General features: G+C 41.6%; 1 protein-coding gene across 1 annotated transcript in view; it reads right to left on the reverse strand.

Annotated features, from left to right (window-relative positions):
- The window catches only part of cnc (NFE2 like bZIP transcription factor cap-n-collar), a 194316-nt gene extending 172894 nt beyond the window's left edge, over positions 1–21422 (reverse strand). The window contains exons 1-2 of the mRNA XM_019044966.2: positions 21196–21422; positions 10182–11692 (exon numbers count right to left, since the gene is read on the reverse strand). Of these exons, the coding sequence (XP_018900511.2) occupies positions 10182–10700 (519 nt within the window). The 5' untranslated portion in view covers positions 10701–11692; positions 21196–21422. The remainder of the gene's footprint in view (positions 1–10181; positions 11693–21195) is intronic.
- Between the last annotated feature and the right edge of the window lie 986 nt (positions 21423–22408).

Consider the following 22408-nt stretch of genomic DNA (forward strand, 5'->3'; position numbering starts at 1 on the left):
GTTTGTTGACACCGTAATTGTTGACACCATGCTACGTAATCTTTGTTACATTGATGCATGTTTAGGGATGACCGAAACAAGGAAATGTTTCGACCGGCGGGTGGAGGGGGGGGGGGAGGGGGACAGAAGGACGCTTCATCAAGGGGCTCTGGGAGGCGTTTGAGCCATCCTTGGTGCCACGCTTTCCTGCGGGCCGATTATTGAAATTGATAGACAAAGCGATCGACCAAGAGGACATTGGGAGTTTGGAGCGATCCTATTGATTGAAATGGATGGTTCCTATAGACTAAGGAAGGAAATAATGGACTAAATATCGGGTATCTCGTGGGTTGCCGTTACTTAGTCTATTACTTACCTTATTTGTCCATTGCAACCACCCGCTTCGACCAACAGGATCCCTCCATATATCTTTTGTCTTCTTTGTCTATAGCTTGGTCTATCAATCTCAATAATCGGCCCGCTGGTGGTTACGCCGTGACCACAATCACATCGGAGTTTATTCCTAGCAATAATGGCGTCTGCATGTCTAGAGCTTTCCTCAGCAGAAATTATGTCACGGTTCCATGTCTATGCCTGTCTCTCGCGAGGCGTATTTATTTTGAAATATTTTTAGTGTATTTTAAGTGCGCATCTGGGTATAATAAAATATTCATGAATGGTAGTCATTTTTTTTAATTTCTTTGTTTTCTATTCCATAACCAAGCATCATGGTTCGATGCACGGGTTTTATCGCTGTTCAAACAAAAATAAATCTCCAGATTGGGAGCATCAACTCGTCGATTGCAATCCCGGAGGCCGCTCGCGCCGCCCGATGCCCAAGCTTAAATGGACCGCGTTCAGCACAAAGGGACTAAGCCACATCAGCTGTTGCCAAATTTAATCGGGCAATTGAATGTTTTACATGAGAACAGATGTGTGGATTTTTTTGTGCAAATTTCAGTGGATTTTCTGCATAGTACGAGGCGAATTCCGTAAAATTTTCAAAAAAAGCCGCACAGATCCTCTCTTGTAAAAAGTTAAATTGCTCGGTTAAATTTGGCAATTGCTGGTGTGGCTTGGTTCCTTTCTGCTAGACGCGGTTCGAATGTTCGCAGTGGGCATCGATCGTGTTTTGATATCGGCTCCTAATGAAAACATATTTGCTCGACACGGATTTAAAATGTGTTAATTCACGGGCCTACATAGGTAGCTCGCCAGCTATATATTAATTTATTAGCTCTGATCCGGACTGAACCCTGAAACGGGACTCCGAGTCAAAAACGTATCCGAGATCTACAAATTGGCGAAAATTTATTATATTTATATTCTTCGTCGGTTCTATTTTTGATTGCGATCGCGGGCAGTTTTTTCCCCCTTTCCCTCCGGAATTAAAAATACATGTCAAGCCCAAGTTTCAGCGAGCTTCGGCCCAAGGCTGCAAACATTATATTCGGAGCTATCCACTTTAAATTTTCTTTGTCTTTCACTCTCTGCATGTCTGTCCGTGTTTTTCAGGGCTTCTGTCGCACGCCGGTTTGAACAGATCGGACATGAGATTATCATAGGCAGATCCAGACACCTCACACGGTGACGGTGTGGAAGGGGAGGGGGGGGGGGGGTTCAGAGGGCCTCCACCATAAAATTTTCCAAAATCTTTAAGCATCTAATATGCAGTTTGAGTCAATTTCGTCATGAATAATTACCAAATATAGGTGTTCTTCCTTTCTCCGTTCTTTCTTCCTCCTTACTTTTGGGCGGAAAGGGGGGGGGCCTACGACCTTAACACCCCCCTCCCTCTAGTTCCGCCTATGGATATTATGGATTAAAACTGTACATTTCGATCTTTACTTCGTCACCATTTACATTTGAAGGGGTGTTTCATGCAGGAAATTTTACGAGTAAAATAGAGGAACCCTCTTCACCCTCTTCAGATGCTAACTTCTCGTTGAAATGAGGATATGAGCTCTTGAAGTATCCTAGTCCACAACATTTCCGGCCTTTTCCACTGTGCGTCGCGTGCCGTGTCGGCGTTTTTTTTTTTTTTTTTTTGATCGGCCAACTTCCGAAACTTCCCGTGGCTCCGTGGTCACAAAAAGAATAGGCAAGCGAAGTATTACATGTTTTCTCATTAAACATGTAGAAAACGTAGAACATGCCGAATAATTCCAAAATTAACTCATAAATAACCAAAATAAACGTTTGTAACTTACATTCAGAACTTAAGAAGTCAAATGTCCCGCTCGCGAAAAAACCACAATCAACGTGGGAAAAATTAGGCATTGAAATTAACCTATAATTATGTTGGGCAAATAGCTAGATATGATTTCACACATATTTTCTCCCTCTTCTGATACAAGTTACCTTTAAACATGTCAAGAAGAGTGAGGGCCGTATTCATGGTCGCTCCTTAAACAGGGTGTCTACCAGTTACGAAAAACCAAAATTGGGGACTTTCGTGGAGTTTTAGGAGAGTTTTTTCAAGAAAATCGCGGACTCTTTTTCCCGAGATAGTAAGAGAAAGAAAGCTAGTTAGAGCGTTAAAAGGCGTATTTTATACGACTTATTTTATAAGTCATGTTGAACCGACGAAAACATACAAAAAACCAAGCAACACCTCAGTTTTTTAATTCCTGGTTATACCACGCCACCGTGGCTGGCTGGAAAATTTAAAAATGACGGTGTTAATGACAATTTTTGTCATTTTTTGGGGACCTGAAATGGAAAATTAGGGATTTTCGGGGATATCACTTCATCGAGCGGTCAGGCAAATAAAATATGCGAAATCTACGGGATATTTCGGCGAGAGGAAGAAATTCAAAAATTTTAAAACGAATTTCCGCTATTCTTCGTGTTGACTTTGATAACACTTTTTAACTCTTCGAGATTTCCGCGTAATTTCTCAAAAATGGTCATCCAATAAATCCACCCAATTAGAAAACAGGAAAAAAATGGAAAACGAGGTCAATTTCAGCCTCAAGAGCGCGCCTCAAACTTCAAACAATGACATACTTATAGAGCGTCCTCCCGGACCTCTACTAACACTTTCGCAAGCAGGCGTACACACGCTCAAATCTGAAAGCATAACAATGCTACGTCTAAAATATTACGATGTCTTTGGGTGTTAATTATCTATTCTTGATGTTAGATGGCTGCTCCGCGAATTATAATACTGTCGTCCTAGGGGAGAACGCCGTATGAGCCGTCAGGCGTTGCCAAATTTCCTCCGATAAAGAACGAATTTTCAAGGAAACTGTTGGATATTTTCCTTCAAATTTTTCAGACAATTTTTTGCACAATCTGTTCTAAAATATCTGAAAATTTCAAGGAAAAATATGCATAACTTACCTAAAAATGCATATTTTATTCGGGGAAATCTGGCAACTCTCGAATGTTCATACGGCGTTATTCCTTAGCAAGCAGATATTCGCGACGAGACGCTTTCCAAGTTTGCGAAGAGCCAGTGGCAGCACACACACATTGTGTCCCAGTTTTTCTTCGTCTTATTTTGAGTTTAGAATTATTCAGGCGATGATATTTTCGTGGATGAAACATACTAATGATCAAAATTAGGCACTCTGTCCCTGACAAAAAAAAAGGAAGAACGAGAAGAAAAAAATGAACAATTGATGCCTTCACATTTATGGGGGAAAATACCTGATTTCTCAAAATTGTCTGGGACAAAACTGACAAAAAGTCCTTTACTTTTTCAGGATTTATGGAGGGCTGTTGCGTGTTTCAGATATCGCCTTGAAAACGGTATTTGCGAATGGATCATCAAGGAACGCGTTCGCTACGAAATTCTCAGTTTTCTCTAAATTCCCTAGAGCCCACTTCAAACGCTGAAAATGGAGTCCTGAAAATGAGCCATCACGGGTGTCGCTGTTGAATGTTGACCATCGAAACCCATTTTCAGCTATTGTTCACTTCATACAAAAAATATTACGAATCTGTGCAAATTTACAACTTTTTACAATACTACGAGTAACTTTAAAACCCAGGCCGCCATTTTATGAACAGAAGTAAAATAATGGCTGATTAGCCCCCATATCATCGGTCGCTGAAAATTTCGTATGTTATGGCCCACTTTTCAGGGCACCGCTCAACGAGGCATCTGGGACCTCCATTTTCAGCCCCCTTTTTCAGCGTATGAAGTTGGCACAACCTGATGAAATCCTCAGACAATTCCTGACTTTCTCTGACTTCCAGTTCTGTATACTGAGAAAAAGACGTTTGGTTTGAGGTACAGTGATATGAGAATGATAATCACCAAAATACTTTATGGTGCTTAGCAAATACCGAGGCCCTAATAGCGTTCACATAAAGTATGGTGAATTCTATCAGACGCAGGGTGATCTCCACCCTACCGTATTCCTGAGTAAAAAATCAAGGTGACCTATGAAAAATTACCATTCTTCCGGTAAAATTTGCCAGGATTTTTTTTTTACAGGATCGACATCCAGTAAAATATGTCATTCGGGGTAGTCTGGCAACGTTTCACGGAAAAAAAGTGTCAGGGGTTATCCCCCAAAATTTTCCTACTACCCAAAATTGTTGGATGATACGGACATTTCCAATTAATTTTGGTAGCACCGCAACTCAAGTTGGGTTAGTACCACACCATTTGGGTTAGTAATCTAATTTATCGGGATGCTACCACAATTGATTGGGATACTATCACAATTAATCGGGATAATACCATAATGGAGATGTTGCATGTGCGAGGGATTTGCGATTTTACCATTGATTCTTATATAAAATTCGCGAGCAACACGATGGTGCCACTGGTTTTCTCTGAAATCATCTCCCAAGCTCAAAAAAAGCTCTCAAAGTGAGGCCAAAATGGAGGGGATATCTCACCCTACCCTGAGAGTCCACCTCTACATCAAAACAAACTCTCCATGCAAAGATAAGGAGCAAATACATTAGCAGGGTTGCCGTGCTTTCAGTTTTGGAGTCCCCAAATAAAGTGGCAACCCTGCTAATGTATTTGCTCCCTTTGAGAGCTTTTTTGAGCTTGGGAGATGATTTCAGAGAAAACCAGTGGCACCATCGTGTTTCTCGCAAACTTTTACATAAGAAACAATGGTCAAACCGCAAATCCATAGCACATGCAACACCTCCATTAATTGGGAATGTCCGTATCATCCAGCAGTTGGGACTTAACCCCTTCCTCCTTTTTCCCGTGTTGAAAGCTCATCGCAGGCTCATCGGCGCTCTTCCTTAACGGAATAGACGCTATTAGTGCCACGTCACAGAGAAGCGATATATATCGATTTATTCTTATTGCTAGCATTGAAAGAGGTTATGCCATTGTTATTGTTTGGATCCAATTCAATATGATGGAGAATCCGTATGGTGCGGTCACTTCTACAACCGTCGAAAGCGTCGATCGAACACCTGAAGCCGCACCAAAAAGCCACTCCAAAAAAACGATACGCGGGGCGAACAAGCGTGGTGGCAAATCTGACTATTATTGATGGCAGCAAGACACGAGCGGTACCCGTTTTATAAATAACTAGTTTTTTGTTGGCGAACGAATGCATAATGCCGGTGATTAGTCGAATGACCTTAGCTGATGGCTGAACGGGTGGATTTCGTTTGCATTGAGTGACGACGAGGCTCATTGGAATTTCGGAAAGAATTTATGACGGAACTGTTTAACGCACGGATCGTTGATTGGATGAATGGAATGGATTGCAGGACTAAAAGTACATTTGGATCGCATTTAACAGCCGGGAACCATCGCGCTTTTTAGGGAAATTGAGTTGGTGAGGGATCTGAAGGAGCATTGTCATTCTCTTTACCTAAGCTAGCTGCGAGCTGATCGTTGAAATTGATAGACAAAGCTGTGGACAAAAAGACAAAAGGGGTATGGAGGAATCTATTGGTGAAAGCGGGTGGTTGCGATGAATAAGAAAGGTAGGTAATAAACTAATAACGGCAACCCATGAAAGACCCTACAGTTATAGTCCATAATTTACCCCCTCAGTCTAAAAGAACCACGCATTTCAACCAATAGGATAGCTCTATACTCCCTATATCTTCCTTATCTATAGCTTTCTCTATGAATCTCAACAATCAGCCCGCTAGAGACTCGAGTTTGATCTTATTCGAGGGTTGCAAAATCGACTCAAACAATTAAATTTTTTTTACAAAAACGTACCAATGCAATTTTTCTGTTTAAAACTTTTCTAATTTTTACGCGTGAGATTAGAAGAAATATCGGTGAAATTTTCAGTTAGAAATGTCCAAGATTCTCCTAGTAAAAATCCAATTTACAGGGAAAAATTCTGCAATATTGAAGTGTAGTTACGTTCTTTCGTGAGGGAAAAGACGAAAAAGGGATTTACACATTTTCCGGTGTGGATCAATTTATGCGTTGGATTTTGAGGAGAAAACGAATGACGTTTTTCTCTGGTTCCGACCTTGTCTAAAGGCCGATTCTCCGGTTAATTCCCGGTTTTTCCGATTGACAACTCTACTATTGTTGAAGTATGCGGCCACGAGAGAGCGGCAATAGTCTAAAATGCAAGCAAACTAGCCGCAGCATCGGAATAAAGTTTGTTTACTTTTACGAAGTCCGATATGAGATATTTTGATAGTCGCGAAGCGATCGCAACCGCGACACGCGCTTCCAACTGCGATGATGTAAGTTCACACTCACACCTCGAATACTCAACCAGCGGAGTGATTATTGAAATTGATAGACACAGCGATAGACAAAGAAGATGTAGGGAAAATAAAGCGATCATATTGGCGATGACGTGCAGTGATAGTATGTCATAAAATCTATGTAGAATCAATGAGCCTGTCACAAGCTTTTGCTCGCGCAAAAATATATGAGTTTGCTTCCAGGACTTCATGTCCACCTACCTTCCGTCCATTAAATAAATGTCCACCGCTATTTATGTCCACTAAACGTTAAGTCCAGTCTTTATTAAGTCCACATGATTGAATGTCAACCATGAATATGTCCAAAATTGTCCAAATTGTGGACATGTTATGTCCACATTTTTTACTTCTCATTTAAATGACAGGATTAGGAATTAGGATACTGTGCAACGCCTCTGACGCGAAATAGTTGCTTAAAGCGTTGCGGCGCGGCGCGGCAGGCAACCAGCGTACCACGCGCATAGGCGCCTACAAACCTAACGGGATACTTCACGCGTTGCGCAATACGTGCAGTATCCCGTTAGGTTTGTAGGCGCCAGTGCGCGTTCTGCGCTGCTAACACGCCGTTCCGCTCTGTGTTAGGCTCTAATATTTAAACTCGCGGAGTCAGCGTTTTTCAACTCATGATTTTGAAATGTTCACACTCTCTGCATTGATTATTCCCTTTTAAATTGATGAAAAAGAAATATGTACTACTGGAAAATATAATGTGTTTTTTGTAAATATAATAGTGGTTCCGTGTCAAATTTAATGATTTCCAAAGGATTCAAATTTATTCTTTTATATTTTGGGCTTTTACTGTGCTGCAGCGTGGTGTAAGCGCAACCAAACGCTCAAAATTGGACGTATTTGACTCAAGGTCGATGTACAAATAAAATGTACACGATAACACAAAAAATTGCGTGCTTCTTAGTTTTTCCCTCTTTTATTAATTTTTGTATAGTTTCTTTCATCACAACTATGGCTCATTGAGATTCATATCGATGCCATTGCTTGGAAAAGGTTTTACAAATATTTACCACGTTTTAAAAATGAAGTAATCAATTTCATTTAAAAAAAAAAGAATGTACATTTAAGGCATATTTTATATCGGAAATTTCAAGGATGGAAATGAAACTAAGTATTTACCAAAGACAATTTGAAAAGATGAATCAAAAGAAGAAAATATTATTTCCTTTAAAATATGAGTTACGATAACAACACCTTATTCTCTCTTGATTTTCTCATTTCGATATTGTCAATATAATTTTACACACAGACTAAAATATGACGCTTGAATTTGATTTTAGAGGACTTAACTTAGTGGACGTTTAAGTAATGGACTTAACAATAGTGTGGGCTTTAGAACTGTGGACGTAAAAATTGTGGACGAAAAGTCTGTGGACGGTAAAAAAAGTGGACATACAGTCCGTGTACCATGAGTTTTTTCTTCTAAAAAATGTCTCAAAAGTCACGATGAGCTAATCGGGAAAGTCTGAAATACACTCCTAACTTCACAATCTGCGTAAGAAATTTTCGTTTTTTGAGCTTCCCGCTTCAAAAACGATACCATACGGCACAGGTGAATATTTCCTTAGAGGAGTCGTTCCTTCCAACCCCTGCGTACTACGATGCTACGCAAAATTCAACATGACCGACTCCGGTTAGTAATCGATGTACAACGTCCCCATTTTTCTCACGTTGATTCAGATCCGCCTTGATTGACCTATGTGCTCCCCTCGATTTGCGCACGGAAGCATCGGCCATGCTGAATATTGTGAAACATCCTGGTACGCAAGGGTTGAATGGAACGACCCTTCTGACAAAAGTGTCTCCGTAGTTTTGTTTTTGAAGAGGGAAGCTAAAAAAAACCCCGCAAATTTCAGACGCAGATTGTGAAGTTAGGACTACGAGTACAAGTCAGACTTTCCCGTTACTATTGAGCCATTTCCGTAAGAGGCAAGTTTAATTTTGCTCCAGCAAAAGTTTGCGACAGGCCCATTAAGACATCAAAAGACAAATTAGATTCCCATGATATGAGATGTTGTTACTTTCCTACGCGTTTTTATCCCGTAAACGCATAAAATACGAAGTAAGTAACCTTGGCTTCTAAATGCAAAAATGTTGCGATTTTCATCATTCCTCCACACACGCGTGCGCTTGGTTAAATGAGGTGCATATCTGTTTAGATTGTCGTTTGATTTCCAGAAATTAGGACAGTTAACCGGCGTGCGGCTTGATTTCCCGTAACCTACGAGTCAACATTGAAATGATCGATCGTCATGATTATCGTCATGATCTCACAATGTGATTAAGTAAATCTTCAGCGACTCTAAAATAATTCATGATATACCTGCTGAATGGAAAATTTGCACGCAAATTTTTATTGCTTCATTTGAGAGTGCTTAAAGGCTTCTTTCGCGGTATATTTTTTAAAAAAATTTTCTGATACGAAAAATAGTACAAAACAGATTCAAAAGTGAGAAAACACACCGCTCAGTGAAGTCATCTGTCGGCATCTTCCATTTAAACACATGTATTTTAACAGATTAGATAATGTTGTCATATCTCCTCCAATAGTTGTTCAATTTACGAACCAAGATTATCCTTGCTTTCAGTTCACTTAGCACTTTCTCCTAAAACACGATGTTCTTTAAATTTCAAACACCAGCGAATTCTCCATGAACAAGCATTGATTTGGGCTCAATCTATGTACATCACATTGTTCCGGGTTCAATTTGGCCCTTTTTTTAATAAGAGCTACTGTTTCTGATGAAGACACATATCTGCATAGGGGAACTAATGTCACATACGTAGTTTCTACAAAGATCCAAAAATAGCATGTGATGGTAAATGTAACTGGTTGATAATCAAATCATTACTATAAGTTCTCTGATCCCCTTAATATTCATTTTTACGATTTTTGTGGCTATTGATAAGAGCTATCTCTTATCAATAATCTCTATCAATATCGGGCTCGTTTTGGGACTATTCCCAAAACGAGCCCGGTCGATTCAGATTTTGAAAGTGTAACACATTTTTTTAGGCCTTGTCTCCTCGGGACGTTTTGTGGGATTTGTCCCAAGTCCGAGTCGCAGGAATGAAACTTCTGGGCTTTTGCGTCGTTTAACAAACCAACAAAATTTCTTCTTCCCTTCTCTGAGTGGCTGTTACGACTCCACAAGAATTCTGCTTAGTACTGTGATTAGTATTGACTAACTCAATATTTTTCCAAACTTCGCAAGTGATATATTTCCCTGGGGCAAATCCCACGAAACGTCCCGTGGAGACAAAACCCAATATAAAGTGTAAAAGTTATGATAATTCTCTCATTTAGACAAAGTAAATGTTCTTTTCTTGTCACAGTTATTTCTAAATAGCAACCGGGTTGATTTTCATGATTTTCGCGCTTATTGATAGAGACAGTCCTAAAATGAGCCCGCTCTTAACATGGAGCCCGCGAAGCACCTTCTGGAGATTTGGCCGCGTAGCGACCACGGGGCATATAGCCCCCTAGTATTTACTCAGAACTAAGGTATGGGAAATCTTACCTCAGATTCGATGTCGGGGATCGGCGGGCTGAGCGGGCCGTCCTGGAATAGTGAGTCGAGGCTTCCGTTGAGGAGAGACGAGTCGGGGGACTCGGGCATGGGCGAGAGCGGAGACTCCTCCGCCCTCGGCTCCAGCTCCGGCTGAGCGAGAACGTCCGGTGCGGTGCCCGGTTCGGCGAGGACGTCCGGTGCGGTGCCCACGTTGAGGAGGTACGCGGTGACGTTGCGGTGCCGCGGGAGGTTGTAGCGCCCGAGGGAGTTGAGGTCGTCGAAGACCCGCTGCTCGTAGTCGAGGAGCATCGAGTCCAGGCTTTTGGGGTGGAGCTCGCCGTGGCGGAAGTGACGGAAGTAGGTCGGGGCGTCCCATTCGTCCATGATGCCGACCCGGGCCGGGAGGGTCGCCGCCGGCACCTCCACGTCCACGTGCGAGTAGATGTTCCGGTCCACCCGCAGCAGGCTCAGCAAGAGCGCCAGCTGCAGCAGGTCGTCGCTCTGCATTTTCTTCATCAGCCCGATCATCTTCCTTCAGATTCAACGATCCGGAAGCTCAAGATATTCCGGTGAGAATAGTTGGACACTATGCCGATCTGACGGGTTCCGAATTGTTAGAGGGGTATTTCAATGACCCAAAAGGTTCCAAATACTCTCGAGGTACGAGAGACTCTACGACCCAAATAGTTCCAATGATCCGGGAATTTCTGGATCTTTCAAGGAGTATTTCAATGACCTGGAATGTTCCAAATACTCTGGGGATACTCTTGAGATAATGAAGTGGTGGATGGTTCGATTACTTTCATTTATCTCTCAGAAAATACGAGCTATACCGTAGAGATTATTATCTTCAGCAGAAGCACAGTTCGGTGAAAACAAAGAGGCAGTCGAACGCGTCTTGAAGCATGGATTAAGGTTGTGACAGAAAATTTAGTAATCTCTTGCAAATTCGACTTCGCAATCCAAAAAAATTAAAAAAGAAAACCGAATATGGAGGGTACTCCAAAGAGGGAGACAATTATCACTATGACTGGGCAGCGACGAGGCTGATATAGGGATTATACCAACCTCTGCAGCAACTCGGATTCATTTCCCGCGTGCTAAAAACCATCATTGAAAAAGAACAGGTCTTGAGTAGAGCCTCGCTCGGGCGACGCGGAGATCCCGCGGGAAGGACCCGGCTGATACGAACCCTCTGGATGTACCGCAAAAGCCACAGATAATCGATAGGACGGAAATGCGGGCTGCCTATGTGTGAGAAACTAATTCATCGCGAACACTATCGCGGGCATTCTAGAGAATTTGGTTGGGAGAAGTTGAAGCGAATGCTTTTTCACTGACCGAACGGATTTGTATAAAGTAATTTACATTCGGGAAAAATTATCGTAAAGTATTGCACACCGCACTTTCTTTGTCACAATGTCGGATGGTTCGAACTTAATCGGAAGGAAATTCCCACACTATTTCTGACGATGATGATAGGACGATCTAGATTCCAGGTTATCCATGTTTCACACGATCTGAAACAGAAAAGGAGGAAAAAGTACATTAGTATCGAGTTGGTGAAAAATGTGGAGGTCATGCAACGTGCATTGAATGTTATTTTTATTTTGGATTTGGTAACCATTGATATTGTTCGATTGTTAAACTTTTCTGACCGCAACTGCCTTTAAAACTTCCGTATTTTCTGATTTTTTTATAATATTCCTTTACCTTTTCAGAGGTAAAATTGGCAACTATAATTTTAGCTATTCCTACAATTCAGCCACAAGGATGCGATCTGCTGTTTGAGACGCACAACTGACTAGAAATCATGTTTGGCGTACTCGAGTAGGAGCACGATTGGTTCCTGAAGGCTTGTGCAATTATTCGAACTTCCTAGCAGCTAAAATTGCATAACCATTCAAACGAAGGTGCACCCGACTTTACCCAGTGATTTTCGCTACTGCATGTCAGTGACGAGGAGAAATAAAGACGTTTTACTTCAGATTTCGCGCTACAATGGTGGAAACGTTTATTTTTGTGGGTAGAATATTTTTTATTATGCGCAACAATTTTGAATTTGCCTTCTTGATAGCCATAAGTTAGACAGCTAGCTCAACGAGTTCACGAATTAATGATTCTGCTTAGGAGCCAAAAAATAAGTTGTTTGAAGGATGAAGGGTGCAGCTCCCCAAAAAAGGGTTTTTTAGAGTCACCAGAGGGCTATAAGTTGCAAGGTTGGTTTAATGGTTGCAGAATGTCTGATTTTCCCTCACGAAAAAACGAAACTCCATTTCAATGTTGCAAAGTTCCTTTCGCGCAACTTGGAAAGTAACCGACAAAATCTTGGGCAGTTCTAATTGGAAATTTCACTGATTTTTCCTCAGACTTCATAAAAAATCAGAAAATTTTGGATAAAAGTTGCACAGGAACATTTTTGTAAAATAAATTAACTAATTGAGTCAATTATTTGGCAACCTTCGAACGGAGTTCCGTTCCTTCGTCCGAGGACGACGATTTTTGGTTAAGGTCTCAGGTTCGCACCCAGAAAAATTTGAGGGCTCGGAGTATAGTAAAGTATGCAATCTCTGACATTCATTGTAATCTCTCGACAGTCAACATAGTATCCAGTCCCGGTCACAGACTCCATACGGAATCAAAATCTACTTCATCAAATTAGGAGGAGAAAAAAGCTACGTGGTGGATGGTTCATTTGTCTCTGGAAACGACGTTTAAACCGTAAATACTAGGACCTTGCAAAAGATCGATTAGTACCCTTTGCACAATGAAGCAGTGAATGGTGACCCAGCCTCCAATCCAACAACAACAACCACCAATGAAACAACTACATTGCCGTGCTCGGGAAAAACGCCGTATTAACATTCGGATGTTGCCATTCTTCCGATGAAATACTGTTTCCTTTCTTTCAATTTTTATGATGACCTACGCCTTAAAATTCCGTTCTCCGACTCGTCGCACTCTGCAACGAGATGCAAGAATGCCTTAGCAATACCGAACTACCAACAATTTTTAATTTTTTTGGCGTTTAAGTCTTTTTGAGAATCACCGATTCGATTGTGAATATTCGAATGAATAGGCGAGTTTTTGCGAGTAAATTCGGTGAATTTTCTGGATAGATACCGTTGGAATTTAGACCCAATAGAATCAAATATCAAATTTCCGATTGTTGAATCGTTATCGAATGACCTCGATCGATAAAAAGCATTGCCAACATAGGGATTTATCGATAGAGTTCATTCGATAACGATTCGACAATCGACCTGCTGAAGAATAAATAAGCCAAATCCCGAATTAGGTTCAAAAAAGCGCGTCAATAATTGGTCGATGCAACACGTCTTATTCTACAAAGAATATCATACGAATTATAATAGAGAGATATACAAAAACATGTGTACTTTTTACACTTTACTTCATCACCATCACCTCACCGCGGTTGCACTGGAAAAAAAAAACACATTGGATCTAGAGTCCAGACTCTTAAAAACATCGACAAGAAAAAGTACTCTCGATTCAATCAGAATCTAGCTTAAATCAAGACTCAAGCCTCTTAATTTAAGCGGATTTCGTTTTGATTCGAGCAAAAATCCGATTGAATCGAGAGTATTTTTTCTTGTCAATGTTTTCAAGAGTCAGGACTCTAGATCCAATGTGTTTTTTTTTCCAGTGTGCTGTTGCTCAGGTGTTGTTTTTGTCGCAAAGAACACTGCCATTTTGAAATAAGTGGTTGCTTTTCGAGGTTTCTGATGAAACCGTTTACTCCCATCCACTTTAAGACCCGCGAGAAAAGGATCAAGAAATTTTGAATTAGGCTCAGACAACGGTTGCTGATGAGCACAAAAAACTAGTGGATTGGGTTGAAAAAAGACGTCCTTTATTATTATAAGTCAACGAATCCTATTGCGAAATTTTGCCAGATTTCAGACTTTCCCGATGTCCCCATCGTGATTCATGAGCCATTTTCCATTAACAGCAACTGCGCCTTTGGCTCCAGCTAGAATTTGCGGCATCAGGCCCTCTTAAAATTTTATCCGAAGAAATTTGGCAACGTCGGAAAGTTCATACGGCGTTTCGCCTGGGTACGGCAGGACAGCACAGGTGGCCGTAAAGGAGCGAGCGGTCACGTACGGAACGGGAGCTCCGATCCCGTCGTGGCCAAACGGTGAGTACGGTGACTGATGCAGAAGGTGAACCGATGCCGATGCGTGGACGAAACGATGACCGCGGGGGGGGGGGGGGGGGGATGAGGCTCGGTGCGGTAGCGCCGGTTTCCGAATATGGGAAAACGTCGCGAAACGTTGAATAATGGCAAGCGGTCCGGTCGGTGGGTGAGAAAGCGAACTTAGGCGAACTTGGCCGGGTTCATTTTCCGACCGTGGCCGGTCTGACGCCAGACACGTGAGACGCCGCACAGTGGATCGAGTCAATACGAGAGGTCGGACGTGAAATTTTTTACTTAAACTGCAAATTTTTATGTTTATTTTGTCACGTTTCAAATTTGGAGGGGTGCTTTTTGAAGAAAATTTCACGAGGAAACCAATGGTACCACTGATAGAACCTCCAAGTCTTTTATAAACGGAGTTATAAGCATTTAAAGTTTCCAAATTTTGTCCGACCTCCTCTGTTAACTCGATCCACTGTGCGCCGCACACTGGATCGAGTCGGTAGGAGCGGTCGGGCAAAGTTTGGAAACTTCAAACGCTTGTAACTCCGTTTCTACAAACTTTGAGGTTCTAAAAGTGGTTTCATTGGTTTTCTCGTGATTTTTTTTCCGCCCCCCTTGGCAGTACTCCTCAAGCACCCCTTGAATTTTGATATTTAAAATGAGCCGAAATAAACGTCTTGCAGTTTTGGTCAAACATTTTGTGACCGACGTCTCTAATTGAATCGGTCCACTGTGCGCCGTCGTCGTTCGACCTGAACGAGCGACGAAACGACGCGTCGATTTTGCTCCATTTCAGTCGCGTTTCTTCCAAATTTTGCAATGAGAAAAAATTATAGTTATAATTACCATATTAGCGGTGTTCAAAATGATCTCTTGATAAGTAGTTGCCATAACCAATAATAGAGATATTTTTACCATTAAATGGTATTTTTACTACCGCACATTTGTAAAATTACGATTGCTCCAGTAGAAATATCACTATTATTGGTTACGGCCACTACTAACTGAGAGTGCATACTGAACACCACTAATATGGTAATTATAACCACAGTTTTTTCTCAGTGTGGTTACTTGTCCTTACTGCGGGTATTCAAAAATATGAAAATCTCCCAAAGAAATACGGCCATGGTGTCAGGGCCGAATTAGGGGGGTGGCCACATGGGCCGCGGCCCATGGCGGCAAATCTAAGGGGCGACAAAAATTTGCAATTTTTTAAAGTGTAGGTATAAATAAAAATCGGATCTATAAAAACAAAAATACAAACGAGAAAAGGCGACAAAATCTCTCATCTCCTGAGAGTATAGTAATTTCTAATTTTGTCGTCTCTTAATGATACAAGAGACAGCACCCTCAATAATTCGAGTTACGAGAGAAACCAAACACGCAATTTGGCCTAGAACGGCGCGACTTAAAAAGAAATGATAACGAGGACTTGAGATGAAAAGGAGAAGCCATCGGCGCGGCGATCGGCATGTAACACATATTAGCGCCTACAAGATTACACGAATACTTCACGCATTGCATCAAGCACATTGCGGTCATTGCGGTCAGCGTGAAACGGATAGCGCCTACAAGAATGCATGAATACTTCACGCATTGCGTCCAACACGGTGCGGTCTGCGGGGCGCGGCGGCGGAAGTTAAAATCATTGAACCACATTTATGTTTGTTCTTTCATAATTTTTTCGTTCATTTCTTATGAATAGGCCTTGTCCCCACAGAGATAGGTTTACGGAACTTAACTTTCGCGCAAAGTTTCGTGAGCTTTTGCTAGTTGTGTTGACAGGGCTTTCCCAAAAAATGTTTTGAACGCGAGTAAATGCGTCTTATGCACCCCTCCCCCGCTGGCACGTTCATTTTATGGTTTTTATCGAGTTTCAAAACGAATGAGAAGGGGGCGGCAAGTAGGTGAACCCGGCCCTGCATGGTGTCTACAATTTATTCTTGGCTTTAGTCATTCCCTGATTTTCAGAAGCTCATTCCCTGACATGGAATTTAAGTTTTCTCCCATTTTGGCGGGCATTTTGGGGGGGGGGGGGTTGCGATACAACTCTCCTGAGTTCCAGGTATGAACAGAGAATTGTTTCATCTTTCAGCTGATTCTTCAGTGTACGTTCAAATAGAGATTCTCCACTATGATGATTTGAAGATTCAAACATGTTATTTGCGAGGTCAGAAATTGCGGCTCAGGTGTAATAACATACACCTTAAGGGCTGGCACTTAAAATTTCCGCCAATTTTGAAAACAAAATGGTTTCAAGCGGTAGAAGGAAAGATTACTGGTTTCTGAACGGATTCCCTGATTTTTCCTTGATTTTCCCCGAAAGTTTTCGTTCGCTGACGACTCTATGTTTCTCGGTTATTTACAGTCTGCACACCATGAATTATGCAGATTTCCGACTTGTCACAAACCCTGATGGCGACCAAAAACAAAGCTTCCTGGGCCAAAATTGCCTTGCCTCGGAAAAACGCCGTATGAAGATTCAAAAGTTGCCAGATTTTTCGTGATAAAATATTCATTTTGGGGGAGATTTGTGAGTATCATTCTTAGAAAATTTCAGATACTTTGGATTAAATTGGGAATGAATTCCTCTGAAAAATTGTAAGAGGAACATCAATGAATTTCCGTGAAATAGTTCTAGGATAAATCAAGCGAAATTTGTAAACGCCTGACGAGGGCTCATCCAGCATTCTTCCTTAGGACGCGGACGGTGGGAGAGCCCTCTTAAATTTTGAGGTTAAGTTCGAGCATCAGTACACTGCCATGCTAAGGAAAAAATCCGTACGAGCATTCGATTGTTGCCAAATTTCCTCGCAGAGAATGTCTACTTTTGAAGAGAGTTATGAATATTGTTCCTTAAATTTTTCAGTCATTTTAGATCGAATTGCGAACAATTCTCTGAAAAATCGGGATGAAAATATTTGAAATCCTTCCGAAAATTCGTGATTGGTCGCATGAAATTCGGCATCCTCTGAAGGCTCTTACGGCTTTTTTTCTTAGCGCGGTAGTATAATGGTGCGAGATTGAGGGTCAGCGAGGCCGCATTTCGTGTCTCGTGAGCCCGCGTGGCTCTCGGGTATAACTGCGACCGCGGCAGCTGCGACTGCGCGAAAATAATTTGGTCAAGGCTAAGCCACTTCTCCTGCCGCAAAAAATTGACGCCGAATTATCGATTCGTCCGTAATCTCAGCGCCTCGATCCAGTGGCGTGGCGTGAATAATCGATTATCGATATCTCGCCATTTGAAGCTATGGTAAAGGATCGATTACTAAGGTGTTCGCTGCGAACACCCTGATAATCGATCTTTTTTCATAGTTTTGAGTGGCGTATCAATCGATACATCGCAAAGCACGCCACGCCACTGCTCGATCCGTTCTGTTCTTCCAGCTCCCCGCCACCCGCCTAGCAGAGCCCCGGTGCGTGCGACGTTGATGGCGTTTATCGGTTCATCTCATTGTCGCAGTGACGATTCTTGAAACATGGCAACACTGGTTTCCTTCCATTTAAATTAATGTAAAACAATCGATTATTGGTGAGCTCGCCCAATCTAAAAACGATATTTATAATGAATTTAAATGGGGGAAAAGCAGTGTTGCCGACCGGCAAGAATCGTCACTGCGTTTTTGTGCTGCCTTGCAATACCGCGGCTCGTTGCAACGATCGTGGCAAAGAATAAAGACGGAGCGCTGGAAGAAGAAAATGAAGCCACCTCTCCTCCTGGTTAGAACAGCAGAAAAACTAACTTTATCTGAGATTTCTGTAAGATTCCTCCTTGTTACCAAGCCAAAATAGGTTTGTTACAAAAATTCAAAATCCCAACTTTATTTATTTGTTCGTTTTAGGCAAATAAAACGAGATTAGAAGAAGGAGTGTGGAAAAATCAAGAGGACAAATTCAAATCAAGTTTCGTTTCCCGCGCATGGACTCACAGCAACTTAATCTGAGATTCCTGTAAGACTCCTGCTTGTTACCAAGCCAAAATAGGTTTATTATAAAAATTCAAAATCCCAACTTTATTTATCGGTTCGTTTCAGGCATTTAAAATGAGATTCGAAGAAGAAATATGGAAAAATGGAGAGGTCAAGTTCAAATCAAATCGTTTCCCGTGCATGGATTCACATCGCCAAGTCAATCCTTGAACGATGCATTTCTAGCCTCTTGTTCGCCTAACAGTGGGAACCATACGGAACCATACGGCGTTTTTTCAACACGGCGGCTTGTGAATGAATCGAGGGCTGCGAGGTGTTTTCAGAATTAATTTAAATCGATACTTTTCGCGCAGTTTGGCAAATTATATGTTAACCAGATTTGTAACAACGTAAAAAATGTAAGAGACTACGGATTCTTATAAAATAAATTTTATACCAACACTGGAAAGAAAAAACACATTGGATATAGAGTCCAGACTCTTGAAAACACTGACGAGGAAAAATACTCTCGATTCAATCAGATTTTTGCTTAAATCAAAAGGAAATCCGCTCAAATTAAGAGGCTTGGTTCTTGATCTAAGCGAAAATCCGATTGAATCAAGAGTAGTTTTTCTTGTCGGTGTTTTTAAGAGTCTGAAGTCTAGATCCAATGTGTTTTTTTTTTCCAGTGTGTATTTTCTGAGCGAAGCTTCAAAAAGTGACTTCATCGGCGCCCCAGCCAGCACAAAGCGATCCAGTACTCTCTGAGCGAAACACAATGCGATGCCCGATTTCGTCGGCCTTCTGACGTAAGGGCGCTTCTCATTTCCCACGTGAGCCTTCTTTCACATATAAATTCCTGAGTTCTAGGGATCATACGGAAATCGAGAAAGCCCTTACACCAGAGGAGCGACGATTTGTTCAAGACTTTTCTCAACGAACTACACCTCTAGAATGGCCGCGAGATAGCAAACCTGCGTAACGCGCATGGGCCGGTTTTTGAAGGCAGGAGGGGGGTGGGAGCCCAAGAAAACCTTTGGAGGTGCGATTATTATGCAATCTTTTCATTGCTATCACTTTATTCAACAATATTCGGCAAAATGTGGGCAGCGTCTGACATGGGTTTAGATGGCAGCCTGCTGTGTGAGCCCAAGTAAACCTAACCTATATCAACTTCAAAACGTTCCGGGTCTCTAACACTGGTCGGCCATTCTAGAGGTGTAGTTCGTTGACTTTTCTATGCCAGCGCCACTGGGAAAAAACTGTATAGATGATACCGCATAGGTTCATAATTCGCGTTGAGGTACTTTGATGAGGGGAATGTGGAATCTGAAACGTAGTTTGATTTGTTCAGCCATCAGGAAGCCGATTATTGAAATTGATAGACAAAGCGATGGACAAAGAAGAAGAAGGGAAAATAGAGTGATCCAATTGGTCGAAACGGGTGATCCTTACAGACTAAAGGGAGAGATGATGGACTGGCTATAATATGGTCTCTCGTGGGTTGCCGTTAGTTAGTCTATTACCTAACTCCTTTGTCCATTCCAACCAACCGCTTTCACCAGTAGGATCTCAGTTTTTCTTCTATCTATCTTCTCTGTGTACAGCTTATTGTCTATCAATTTTAGTAATCAGCTTGCTGAAAAATGTATTAGATTAGAGAATTTTTTCCCTATGCATTTCATTATTTCAGTGTATATGTACATTATCGTTAAAGCAGTTACACTATCGAATTGTCACTCTTTTTTAAATGCGACTTTGGATTAAATCAAGCCAACCTTGTTTTTTATATCGATGACCAAAGTGTGAAACCACTTACCTCCACCTCGATATTTAACGCTCCTATTTCATTTTTTCGAAGAGGAACTAATCAACTTTGTTTCTCGAAATTTATACAGGATATTCTCTAGAAAAAATATCAAGGTAGTTTTCAAGAAATTACGTTGACGAGTTTTTCAAAGAAAAATAACGTGTGACAGGAAGTCTGCAGTGTAGCAAACGGAGGTACTTGGTTTCGCCCTTTGGCGATCGATATCATTTTTCGCCAAATGCAAAATTTGCGGGTGTCTGAGATTGGACAAATTTCACGTTCAAGATGGAACTACGAGGAGAACTGAGCAGGTGGGTATTCTTGGCTTATTGATTGAACAAGTCTGGGAGAAAATGTGACAAAATAACCGAATCTGCTAAAATAAATGAGATTTGCGACAGAAATGCCGCCAGATGCCGTCACGAGGCGGTACATTTTCTCCTTTTTGAATCAATTTTTCTACAATTTTCCATTTAAGAAAAAAAATGTGAAAAATACTGCGAACTTAGCTCATTAAACACTCTCAAATGAAGCAATAAAAATTATTCGTACAACTTGTCTACTTCGCGATGGCTACCGAACAATACCGCCTATCTGCAAACTGACGATTTTGCAGAACGAAGAACTCCGCCATTTGTGTAATTTTATGATTAAATTTGCCATTTTTTTATACATTACAGCGTCATCTAAACACTCCCCTAAAGATTTGGAAAACAACCATCATCATCAGCTATTTCATCACTGAAAAAAAAGTAGCTTAGATCGAGCATGATAATTCTTGAATTTGCCGCCAAGAATTTTTCTTATCTTGCTTTAAGCTGACTTTGTCTTGAAACAAGAAAAATAATGTTCGCGTTAAGCAAAAAAGTAGCTTATATTAACCAGAAGAATCCTTGATTAAGAATGAAATACTTTTTGGCGGCAAATTTAAGATTCTTTTTTTTCAGTGTATACTGTGGAGAGCCGCGAAGTCGCAAAGTCATTTTTGTCACAATTGTCAGTTAGGCGGTGTTGTCCGTTACTCATAGATATTCACGTGTTGGTCATATAGCGGTTCTTAAAACCGATTCTACACACACATCATAAAAAAAAAAAAAAAAAAAAAAAAAAAAAAAAAAAAAAACCATTCCTGAGAATTACCTAGATTAAGCGTGATAACTTGTACAGGAGTTAACCGGAAACGGAAGTGGGGATCCTGCCGGAAGCGCACAGTCGGGTGAAGAGTGCCCGTTTAAAGGACCGAAGCACAGGAGGTGGTGTCGCACATTCCGAGCGGGCGGGCCGGGCAGGGAGAAGCCGAGAGCCGGACGCCTCGAGGGTTGCCGAAATCCAATTTGAAGAAAGTGGGGAAAAAATTCGCGTGCCGGCCGGCGAACGACGGACAACTGGTTCCGACGACGATTCGTGCGACCGACGAGAGCGAAACCGAAAGTGAACGCCGCGCGCCGCGCTGGTCACCGAGCGCGGCTAGCGCCAAGATCGCATCGACTTGCGCGCCGCACAGTGGAATAAGTCAATCGGAGAATTTGGACAAAATGCGGAGAGTTTGAAAGCTTTTAACTCCGTTAAAAGAAAATTTTGAGTATTTACAAGTAGTTCCAGTGGCGTAGACAAGGAGGGGGGGGGCAGGGGGACATCCCCCCGTTAATTGTACTATCAGGGTGTCTACTGAAACAGGCAGATCAAAAATATGTACTTTTACGGTACATTCTGAAGAAATTTAGTACCTACTCCAACAGAGAAATTCCGTACTTTTTCAGTGCCTCCATTTGAGGAAATTTGAAAATTGCGAAAAAAATGACAAAGAATTTAAAAAAAAATCCGGACCTTTTTTTGGAATTTCAGTACTTTTTCAGTACTTCCGAACCGCCCTTAAAAAATTAGTACCGGAATTTCCGGAAATTCCGGAGGGGTTGCAAGGGGATGGGGGTCAAGCCCAGCAATACGTAACAAGTCCGAGTTGGGGTAGGGGGGGGGGGGGGGGGTTGAAAAAAAACGTGAAAAAAATGTAGAATCTCACTCTTCCCGAATGAATCTTTTTTTTAAAAATGGGGGGGGGGGGGTCAGACCAGCGTTACGTAATTCAAAAGGGGGGTGTATAGCTGCGTGATGGGTTCGTTATAGGAGGAGGGGGGAGAGGCGGTCAAAAAATCGGAAAAGGAGCAATGCGTAATAATTGAACGGCCAATTTTATTGTTACACGGTAACAATTACATGCCTGGTTTAACAATTCAATTAATGAAAAAAGTGACTGCAATGTTTCAACGTAGATTTCACAACAAAAATGCCACTTTAACGACTGTATTAAGTAAATTCAATTACGGGGGTGGTTAGAGAAGCATTTTTTGTTGTA

This window comes from Bemisia tabaci, chromosome 2 (assembly GCF_918797505.1).
Source record: "Bemisia tabaci chromosome 2, PGI_BMITA_v3".
Classification (NCBI taxonomy): Eukaryota; Metazoa; Arthropoda; class Insecta; order Hemiptera; family Aleyrodidae; genus Bemisia; species Bemisia tabaci.